Source organism: Phyllobates terribilis, unplaced genomic scaffold (assembly GCF_046119375.1).
Source record: "Phyllobates terribilis strain yellow unplaced genomic scaffold, ASM4611937v1 Scaffold_2__4_contigs__length_985480577, whole genome shotgun sequence".
Classification (NCBI taxonomy): Eukaryota; Metazoa; Chordata; class Amphibia; order Anura; family Dendrobatidae; genus Phyllobates; species Phyllobates terribilis.
The window spans coordinates 542,106,227-542,118,057 of record NW_027362762.1 but is presented as its reverse complement, the minus strand read 5'-3'; the positions used below and the strand labels follow the sequence as shown (position 1 = coordinate 542,118,057).

The window sequence follows — 11,831 nt, the reverse complement described above, 5'->3', positions numbered from 1 at the left end:
GATTTTATGTAAGCAGAAATGTTTTGCCATTTTCTTTGACACTGTGACTTTTTGTTGTAAAATGTCTCAAAATTTTTTAACGACAGAAAATAAGAACATTTCTGACTTTGCGCAAAATTCATAAACGGTGTGCGTCATTTTTATTGATTTGTCGCAAAACCGTCAGCGAATAGAATAAGATAAAAAAAAAAAAACAGAATCGTGACAAAAAAACGCAAATGGTGAATAGGGCCAATATTTTTGGTGTGTTTGATTTATTACTATAGACATTAATTTGACATGTAATCACATAAAACAAAATATTAAAAACTCCGTGAAAAAAATCGTGTTTTCGTTTTTACTCAAAAGCCCTGTGTGTGAATCCAGCCTAAAAACCATTAGGAAGGTGCTAATTATTTTTGCATTTCAGACCATTAAAAATATTTTTTCTTTTTTGGTCACTTATAAAATGTATTTTTTTTAATTGCTAAATAAACTTATACAATGTCATTTTTGATTCTATAGAACTTGTGTGGCATTTAAATGGCGTTCCCTAGAAATGACATTGTAAGGGTTAACGTCACACAGCCTGTGTTTTATACACCAGGCACTAGGTGTCCTTTTTGGCAAAGAGAAAGAAGGAGAGGGGGGAAGGAAGGAAGGAGAAGGAGGAGTGGAGGGAAGGAGGGGGTGTCTGTTTTTACGTCTGGTTGCGTAGGAAAGATCATGGCGGATGGAGACTGATATCCCCCCCTTCTCTGCCAAAGCCCGGGAGAAAAAAATTGAAAAAGCAAAGGGGTAAGTATACATTAGGACTAGTGACTAAGGGAAGCCAGTGTCAGTGCACACAAGCTGTTGTCCTGTGCCCCTGTCACTTTCCCAGCAGAGTGACAGACACCCAGGCGTCCATACTGGGCCCTGCAGGAGAATAGGAGGGTTAAAAGCTAGCTTTGGAGTGAGCGGAGCAGGAGAGCAATGGCTGCTTGTGTTATGGTTGTATATTGGGGCGAGGGGGAGGGGAGAAAGGCAGCAAGAGGAGTGCCCTGCCAAATAAGACAGGGGAAGGTGATCTGAATGTGGCTTCCCTATAATGCCACTTGTCTTTTATTAGATTGCCAGCTCCGCTGGGCAGAAGTCTTTGTGCTCGCCCGCCTGGTACGGTGCAATCCGGGTGGCAGCACTCCCTGTCTTCTGCTGTATTCACAGTGAGATCACTGGGCAGCATTCCTTGTTCTGTGCCCTCCTACATTGAATGTAAACTTAAGCCTGGCAGCCCCCCAGTAGCTGCATGACTGGTCGTGTGTATATACGCACATTAATATGTATGTATGTATATATACACGTCATTTTTAATGAGATTGCATGTGCATTTTTTACTGCCCATTCATTCATCTTCTAATCACACCCTTAGATGACAGACTGCCTACGCCTGACCTATCTGCTTACCCTTCTGATGGCTGCTCCTGCTTGCTACGGCTGTTACTGCATTGCAAACTTTTGGGGCAGAGGTGTCATTATCTTCTTCATATCACACAGGTTCTTGCTATACAGTCAGGAGCCCTTGTGAACATTTGCTTCCTGGGCAAGGAGGGGATCTCTTTTAACTAAAAAAAATAAAGATTAGTATGGCTTAAAATCTGATGAAATCTGGATAAACCTGCTGATTTTGAGTTTATAAAATGAGCAAGTTTACTTGGGAGGACAGGAGGAATAGCCGTCTGTTAATTGAACACTCATAAGATTAAAGATGCATCATTGACTGTGTGACGTTTGTCCTGATAACTTCTAAGTAGACCTCGCTGCAGCCCCTGATGTGTTGTGGTTATGCCATGTGACAAACTTTGGCTTACTACGTGACGACGGCTGACAGTCCCGGCCCTGCTTCGTCTGCCTTTCAGTAGAAATCGGTTCTATTCATCTGTTGGAACAAAAAATCTGCAGCTTTTGAATTCACTCTAAAAGCATTGACAAAAGCGAATATATCAGCTGTCACACCCTGACCCTAGTTGACCTTCTTCACACCTTTAAACAAGCCCAGTTAAGTGAGGCCGGCCTCACACATCCAACATTGGCGGCCTGCTTGTGCACTGCTATGTCCAGACTGGCTGTTGGTGTCCTGACCCAAATGCGACAGATTTATATTTATATATGTCATATATCTACATACATGAGGCTGTTAGGTTAGGAGACTAGACATCGCAGAGTGCACACAAACCGTGAATTGCATATGGAGGTGTGGAGATGACCTTACTTTACAATAGTAACAGAGCAGATGTAATGGCATGAACAGTGAGCCTTAACAATTATCAGCTACATCATTGTCTACACAATTATACAAGCCTGCATGCTATAATACCCTAATAATATACATAGCTTTCCTTGGATATATCCACTTCTCTAACTGGGAGCTATATGTGAGCAGCCAGTTAAATGTAGGTATCGCTACCTCTGCCAGTCTTGAGGTCACTGGGTAGGAAGGAGCCATATGAAACAGGCCCATGAGTAGCATATGGCTCGTAAACCACATTATGGCAATTATTAGTTGTGAAAAACAATGCAAATGTCACTTCCCATATTATGTCAAGTCATGTATTTATATTTTGAACCTCTTACTTATAGAGCGGATCCGTACCCATGTGCTTTCTCCATCCTACATTTGCACACTGCATGGTTCACTGCCCCAGAGATCTACGTTGTCTACCTGCTGAACCTTAGGAACTCCATGGAAATGTAACACTGGAGCCCTTTTCTTGTCTTCCTCCAACTTTGGTCCATTGAAGCTCGGTACTTCTCAGTCTGCGGAGTCTACACCACAACAGTGTGACTCCGGCCTGAATAATTGTAGCGCTGTCTCTACACTATTGCTTTGCTCCTGGAGTCATGAGGAAACCCGGCCATCTCAGGGGTAATTATTTCCAATGATGTCTTATGTTTATACTTGTTATACGATGCTCAGTGTATATATTCTAAGGTTGCACATACCCATTAAACAATTATATTATATTCATACTCTTTACATACTAACTACCACCACAAATTATAATATATATTTACATGCGTTCAAATTCTATGACTCGGATCAAAAATGGTCTGCTTCCGTTTTTTTTTTTTTTTTTTTATAACATTCGGTGTCCGATACATTAAGACTGTGTTTTTTCTGCACAGCATTCTTAATGAACGGGAATGTTGGACTAAGGTGAGCCCAAGTTATAAAATTATGTGCACCACTTAAAGGGAATCTGTTAGAAAAATAAACCCCCCCAAAAACACATATATGAGAATGCCGGTCTTTGAAAAGTAAATCCATTATCAACTTTCTATCTTATTTCTATTGATACTTTCCTGAGTAATTAACATAAAATGCATATACAAATGAGGTGTTCAGTGCTCTGGGTGTGACAGAGCACTTCCCCAGCCTTTGCCTACTGAGGTTGCTTCCCCACCAAGCACCAGCCTCTTAGCTTGATTGATTGCTCACTGTCTGTGTGACATCAGGTGCCAGGCAAGGAAATCAGACAGTGAGCAATCAATCAAGCTAAGAGGCTGGTGCTTGGTGGGGAAGCAACCTCTGGAGGCAGTGACTTGCCCAGAGCTCTGGTACACCCAGAGCACTTAATGCCTTATTTGCCTATGAATTTAAATGCTAATTAGGAATGCAGCTGCAGATACAAGATTTAAAGTTGTTGATGGATTCACATTTCAAAGACCTTCATGCCCATACATGTGGTTTGGGGGCGTTATCTTACTGACAGATTCACTTTAATGAACTAGGCCCACCAAACAATTGGTGTGCGCCTCTGTCAGGTATGTTACTCCATTCAGGGATTGGAGTACATCTCTGGTGAAATTCATGCCACTACAGTGGTATGCATTTTGATTAATTAGATAGGGAAGGGGCTTCGCCACCCCCTATACCTGGAGATGGCCAGGAACGGCACAAAAATGACAAAAGTTGTGTAATTATTGCTCAATTTTGAGTTGCGCAAAAATGTTGCAACTTTTCCAAGAAAACTGGCTTGATGTCTCAGGCCCCATTGTGCAAAAAAATCAGCTGGCAAATGAACTGCCCCACAGACTATAGTGTATGTGATCGATCAGTGAAAATCACAGATAGAACTAGTGAAAAAGACGTCTGAATGAAGCTCTAGCTAAAGCTCATCATTGAGAGGAATAATTAGGAGTTGAATTTCCAGCACTTGTAATAAAAGCCAATTCTTTTTTATTCAAACATCATTAAAAATGATTCCAGACAAGTCTGTTTAACCCACATGTTTCAAGCTACTACAAGTTTTTGTTTGCTGCATGACAAATCATATACAGATAGAGGACTAGCAGAGCTGCAGCAGATTACACAGTGAGATCATCAAAACTACAGCAAGAAGTTCAGTAAGTGACACAGACAGCCGGACTCCAGCACTATCTATATCTCACGCTGCTCTCGTGAGTTCCTTTAAAGGGACATCTGAGCTTTGCATGGTCATGAAATGCTGTATTGCCCCTGATTTGGCGCTGAATGGGAAATGACCAGCGAGATGCTGAACCTCCAGTAACGACGGCTGATCTCCAATGCTTTGAGAAGCCAGAACCCTAGCTTATTTATAAAAAAAAGATGACTCCCCAGTAATAACTTGTGCATACTTATCAAGCTCATGTGGCACATAGGGTATAAGAAGAGACTGAGTCATTATTTCATTTTATTTTAGCAGCAGACTGGAAGGATGGTAGGAGACATGGCCGACCGGCGGACATGCACATACATCAAGGTATAGTTGAACACTGTCTGCTGTTATCTACTAAACAGAGTTCTTCCACAAACAGCGCCACACCTGTTTATGGGTTGCGTCAGGTATTGAAGTGAATAGGGCTGAACAGCAATAACTTGCACAAACTGTGGACCAATATGTCACTATTTCTGGAGGGAAGCAGCCATATTTTTTAATCCTGTATAAACCCTTAACTGGAGGAGATTTCCATGTATTAGGATATTGCATGAATAGCATGCAACAGTATGGTGCACGGTCATTTTACCCTATACTGTGAGTCAAAGTTAAAAAGAAGTAGAAGCATATCATTTTTTTACATTTTACTGACTTATATATAGCACTACAGCACTTTACAGACATTATAGGCACTGTCCCCATTGGAGCTCACAATCTACATTTCCTATCAGTATGTCTTTGGAGTGTGGAAGAAACCGGAGAACCCGGAGGAAAGCCATGCAAACACAGGGAGAACATACAAACTCCTTGCAGATGTTGTCCTTGGTGGGATTTGAATCCAGGACCAGAGTTAAAAACTCAGCCAAATATGTTAGCAATTTATTTTTATCGCTAGAGTATGCTAAATGAAATGCTTCAAGTACTCCACCAATAAGCTTCAACTTGATTTCAATGAGAAAACACACCTATAGCGTCAATTCTTTAGGTGTTTCTACCTGGAAAAAAAGTCCAAGTTTGACCATTTAAAAGAATTAGAAGCAGAAAAAAACACCACATACACAAAAACAGTGTGGGAAAACTGTGCGAACAGGAAAAAAAACAACAAAAATGGATGAATTTTCATTCTTTTTTTGGGCGGGGGAGAGGGTTGAGCCTCAGTTTTTAATCATCAGTTTCACCTTGTTTTTTTTTCTCACATTTTACTATTTTACTTAATTATTAGTGAAAATGGGCAGCACACAGACATGATGGCATCAGTTTGCTGTTTATTTCACAAGCCTGTTGACCTATTTGCTGACCGGTGGTCCACAAAAAACCGACAGGTAAACTTGCTCATAGATTATAGTGGGTACAAGTTCTTTCTGCAAAAAAAGGATGGAACATGTACTTGAAAATTGGACACGTGAATGGGACCACGAGGTATGTTTTCTTTGATTTCCCATGACCTTAGGAAACTCCAGAATCTCAGCTTCCAGTATCGATAGATTAAAGGAATTTTTCTGCTCTCCAGTCTGCTGATGGGAATTTCTTATTCTCCTCGCGGCTCTGTTACATAATTGTTCCTCTTGTCAGGTGGAATTATTCTGTCACTAATCTGCATGGAAAGTGCTATTATTTACTTCCCAATGTTTTATTGGCGCCTTTTCTGGCTCAGGTAAAATATTTCAGCTGACGCCTTAAGGCATTTTAGTCTGTTCAGGATAGTGTATAGCAGTGTTTCCCAAACCCCATCCTCACGGCCCCCCACAGGTCATGTTTTCAGGATTTCCATAGTATGGCACAGGTGAGAGAATTCCTGATGCCTTGATGATACTTCCATCACCTGAGTAATACCAAGGAGATCCTGAAAATATGACCTGTGGGGGGCCGTGAGGATGAGGTTTGGGAAACACTGCTATATAGCATTTCCAGATAATGAAGGCATGGCCTATTCTAGTGATGGCTGGCATCTACATACACGGATCCAATCAAAAGAGCACGTATTATAACTGGATTATCCCGCTGCAGCACACTGCATGACATCCACATTAACTGTTGGAAATCCAAATTGATTGCAATTATTAGTCAATTTCCACCGCTTTGTGTAAGGCCAGATGGGGTATTTGCACTGTGCCCGTGATTGTGAGGGGCACATGGCTGAGAACCGCAGCAGCCCAGTGCCATTGGGTTTGTCAAATTGCCTATTAAACAATTCTTTGATTTTTTGGGGGGGGGCAAAGCAGTTTTACCTGCAAAATCAAAGAATTGTCTAATAGGCAATTTGACAACCCCAATGGCACTGGGCTGCTGCGGTTCTCAGCCTCATCGCACTCACATTACGCCTTTACTGTGAGAACAATGTCTGGAACTGCCCTTAAAATGAGAGAACATTGTAGATTGAGCACCTAACAGCTTCCGCTAACAGTCGATACTGTTACTAATACTAACTGATACTAAGAATTGTTTAGAGGTTAATATAATGCCATCATTGTTGGAACCCTTTGTAATAGTTCTGGCCAGTTAACCAGAATCAAATGCTGGAATAAGTTTCACACAATGGTCAAGTTATATTATCACACATACTAATACCTTATTACATCACATAAATAACACCCCTATTATTGTACGCTGTGGTCAAAAACTACTGCCATGCAGTGCCCATGTCATACATTATATGGACAAAAGTATTGGGGCTCACTCAGACATCCATTTTTCATGTACTAGTACTGTTTTTCACGGATAGAAGGAATTAGTGATCCTCTGAAAATCGCTGAGACTTGTCCAATGTTTATCCAAATGCCGAATTAAAATCGCCACTGCAATTCTATGGGTCCATGAAAAATGACACAGCACTAGGATGCCATCGGTGTGCGGCCTGTTTTTCATGGACTGATTGATATGAGAAGCCAGAGAAACCTCATCCGAGAAAAACTGATGGAAGTCAGATGCTGCTAAAACTCGGAGTAAACTGGGAACAAAAACACTGATGAAACTTGGTCCATTTTTCTCAAAGGTTCAGAAAATGGATGTTTTAATGAGCCCTCATCATGGAATTCTCATTCAGTCCCAATGCCACAAGCCCCTAGCCAGGCAGTCTTCTTTCCACAATAAACTGTGAATGGAAGTATTGATAAGTGGAAGTCAAACAAGCAATGGTGAAATAACTTGGCACTATCAACTGAACATGGGTGTGGTTTTCAGTGTTGCATTTTCCCCCTATGATCAAAAGCCAAAAAAGTGGGGTGCAGTGGTGCTCAGCTTTTTAGAACTTTGAACGGGGGAGCAGACAACATGAAGTTCAGGGAGAAAGAAAAGCAGCACTCACACGATAAAATACTTAAGTCCTTTAAAACATGTAGGCAGGGAGAGGGAGAGCAGGTGCGGCTGCAGCAAGTCAGACAACAGCCGCTTCGCGTATGAGAACACTTCTACAGGTCTCATGCGCAAAATGGCCATCGCCTATGTACTTGATGCAGCCATTTGCAGAATTGTGTAATATATGGATATTTCTGAGCAGAGCTGAAAAGTCAGGTTGGGCCAGTGTGTCCCTCTCTTCAGGTTGGGCCAGTGTGTCCCTCTCTTCAGGTTGGGCCGGTGTGTCCCTCTCTTCAGGTTGGGCCGGTGTGTCCCTCTCTTCAGGTTGGGCCGGTGTGTCCCTCCCCTTCTTCAGTTATACCGTGATTTTTGGATTTTGGAGGTCATTCCTGTCTATCCCTGTAGAGATAGCCCAGTTCACACATTTCAGTATTGATGCATTTTTGGGCGCAGATAGTAGCCTGTAGCAGGTGTGGGGCCCATGGGGAGAAGTGTCATTGAAAGCTTGGTACTGTGATAGCTCCTTGATGGGTAAAACAGTTGTGATATCTAAGTGTGCATTTATTTCTGTAGTATGTGTTTCCTTTCTTGTGGTTATCTATTAACAAAGTGTAAATAAGTAGGTACCTAGGACATTGAATAATTTACTTCCAGGCAGGTAGTAAAGTTATATTGGACTATGCGAATCTGTTCTAAAACTGTAGCCAGTCACATATCTGCTTGCCTTGTGATTTCTCCAATCCACCCCTATAACTGGCGATTTTGCATACCGATCCTCCTCTTTTTATAATCTGTCATGGAGGATTAGCGAGAACCTGTCACTTGCCATAAATACGTAGGAGCACAAAGAAAACCAATGCCAGATTCAAGAGAACAGTGGCAATATGACAGTTAAAAAAATGACATAGCAATGGCAAAGTGACTGGTCCTCTTTAAAGGAGTTGTCCACTCTGGGCAGTTTGGTTTTATGAGACTCCAATGAACAGTTGTAATTGGTGCTACAGTCCGGCAGCAGGTATTGATTTACTCTTTAGGATCACAACAGAGAGTTGAAGAATTACATTTTGGCTAGTTATCTGACTGGGTTGTCCATGTAACACACAAACACACGGGGTCCATTAAAGTGCAGTACTAGTTGAGACTCCTTTAATTTTGTATTCCCTAATGGGTTTTCTGAAGTTACATGCAAACTACCCTGTAGCGCATCATTCAAGCTTTAGGTGCCTGCAACATTTGAAGTCTAGATCAAGATTTTACAAACCTTTTCTTCCATGCTGCTGCCTGGGGCTCCTCATGTGTCACTCTCCATGCTAAAATATGACATGGGCTGTACAGTAATGTCACTGGATACTTGCCAACACTTTAAATGCAAATTCAAGACATTTAAGCCCCACCTATATTAATGCCCCCAAAGCAAACACCCAATAACAAGGCACTAAAGTGACCAATTCTGAGCATGGTTTTGCTAGATCTTGCCCTTTTTGTGGTCCAGTTTGTAGACTGTGCTACAATGGCTCCTATAGCTAGTTCCCATTCATGTGCCAAACTGAACCCAAAGAGACAGACGGCAGTATTCAATCCATAATGCCCAGACCAACTACACGTCTCCTAAACCGAAGTATTAGCCTCATAGGCATGTATGAGGCTGTTGGTTCGGGTTGGGAGACCTGCGGTTAGTCCGTATATTGCCCTGCATACGCGGACAGTGAAATACAGACGTCTGTTGCTATAAGTGATAAACACTACTGCAAGGAAAGAAACCTCATATCTAGTGGGACAATCCTGCTGCAGTTGTAAAAGGGAAACTGTCACCAGCTGTTTGCCACCTAATCTGAAAGTAGCATAGAGCAAGTCCCTGATTCCAGCGCTGTGTGACTTACTGGGCTGCTTGCTGTAGGTTTGATAAAATCATTGTTTTCTCAGCAGCAGATTATCACTAGCGGGCTAGTAAACCTGCTGCCATGTAGTCCTCTATATTTGTGAGCTCTGTTTAACTCACCCCCACTACTGGCAGCTTTCTGCCTATGCAAAATGTACACAGAAAGCTGCCAATCAGTGGTGTGCATACCTCCCAACCGTCCCAGATCCAACGGGAATTTGGGGAGTTTTCCTGGGGGGGTCAGGAGTATGTCCCAACTTCAGCTGTGTCTGTGTGCTAAGGTCACCAATACAGTGGAACAGGACTGTTGAGCAGGGAAGTGACAGGTCATACTCCCCCCCCCCCCATTCAGTCTATGTAAAAACCGAAGACCCGCTAGGCCGCTAAGACCCTTGGGTCACACTCTCAGGTCAGGTGACTAGCAACAGGGAAGAGGAGCAGGACATAGGCAAGGGGTGTATGTGTATCACAGCTGTGAGTGTGTGTGTGCGTTTGTGTCAGACCTGAGTGAGTAAATAGCAGAGCTGAGTGTGTGTGTGTGCGCGTTTGTGTCAGACCTGAGTGAGTAAATAGCAGAGCTGAGTGTGTGTGTGAATTGCAGAGCGAAGTGTATATCAGAGCTGTATGTGTGGCAGAGCTGAGTGATTGCATGCTTGTGGGGGCCTGTTTAGGGAGCACTGTGTGGCCCATGAAAGGGTACCATGCTAATGGGCTTCACTAGGAGCAATATTTATATGTGGGTGCATATCAAGGAGTGGGCATAGTTAGGGTATTGGCTTAGCGTAAAAATTGCTGCAGAGCTATTTGCACCACAGTATACGTTCCACTTTCTTGCTTCTAAAAGTTGGGCAGTATAGTAGTGTGCGTTGGATTTATACAGAACGCAGCATTCAGAGAACTGCTAGATCTGCACAGATAAAACCCTAAGTTAGTGATACATCGCTAGAGTCAGGGTCTCTGCCCCTACATTATGGTGCTCTTAGATGGCGTAACAAAAACCTGATATCAGATTCCCTTTTACAACTGCAGCAGGATGGTCCCATTAGATATGAGGTTTCTTTCCTTGCAGTACTGTTTCTCACTTATTGCTACATTAAGGCCTGGCTCAGACTGCCGTATTTCACAGTCTGTGTATGGAGGGCAAGGTGCGGACTAACCGCAGGGCTCCGAATGCGAACCAACAGTCTCAGATATGCCTATAAGAAGCATGGGACTCCTCGTCTAGGACTGTTTGGCTCCCCACGGTTTGAGAAGCAGTGGTCTTGAGGAATGCGAAATCTACTGGATTGTGAGTGTTTTGCCACAAAAAGCTTTCATAAACTAGACAACCACTTTAAATTATAGACTATAATGTCAGTCCATTACAATACAGCCAAATGCATCACAGAGATACATCAAGGACAACTGTTCGCATACACAGATGTTAATTTCAACATTTCTTTCTTTTCTTTTTCTTTTTTTTTATATAGCGCTAACATATTCTGCAGCGCTTTACAGACATCACCATCACTGTCCCCATTAGTGCCCACAATCTAGATTCCCTATCAGTATGTCTTTGGAGTGTGGGAGGAAACTGGAGAACCTGGAGGAAACCTACACATACACAGGGAGAACATACAAACTCCTTGCAGATGTTGTCCTTGGTGGGATTTGAACCCAGGACCCCAGCGCTGCAAGGCTGCATGGCTAACCACTGCACCACTGTGCCACCATGCTCAGCTTATGACTATTATTACAAGTGTGGGCAATGATGGTCTCATGCACATGGCTACATTACAGATCTGTTTTGTATTGCTTGGATCCTTAATGATGCAACATGAATAGCATGCTATGAACCCCATCTGGATTTGATAGTAGATGTCTAACTTTTTTCCTATACAGGCCACTTCAGTTGGGAAAAATACCTGAAGGAGACTGGGTCTCAGCCCGCCCCTCCTCACTGCTTCAGACAGGTGAGATGCATGTGAGACTCCACATATGATTCTGAACTCTAGAATTTGAATTATTTATTTGCATTTATTGACCAAATAATTGGTGACATAATTCTACATATTATTTGAGTTTATTAAAGCTTCTGTACACATCACAGTCAGCCAAAAACCCATCAAGTATAAAACCTGTATGGGGGCCACCTCGTCTCTAGAGCCAAGTGTGTATGCTTATGGGGGGCTGGGAGAGAGCTGACTGTAGTTCATGCAGCATGAATCTAATGACAGGTTCCCTTTTAGGGGTTAATAGTA

At 42.5% G+C, this 11,831-nt stretch overlaps 1 protein-coding gene across 3 annotated transcripts in view; it reads left to right on the top strand.

The window, feature by feature from the left end:
- Positions 1-617: 617 nt before the first annotated feature.
- SCMH1 (Scm polycomb group protein homolog 1) overlaps positions 618-11,831 on the top strand; it is a 76,689-nt gene continuing 65,475 nt past the window's right edge. The window contains exons 1-4 of one of the 3 annotated variants that reach the window (XM_073666367.1): positions 618-777; positions 2,599-2,884; positions 4,686-4,742; positions 11,473-11,543. In XM_073666367.1, coding sequence (XP_073522468.1) covers positions 2,860-2,884; positions 4,686-4,742; positions 11,473-11,543 — 153 coding nt within the window. In that variant the 5' untranslated portion in view covers positions 618-777; positions 2,599-2,859. Of the gene's footprint in view, positions 778-2,598; positions 2,885-4,682; positions 4,743-11,472; positions 11,544-11,831 lie in introns of all 3 variants that reach the window. The other 2 variants (XM_073666363.1, XM_073666369.1) reach the window with 2 other exon arrangements.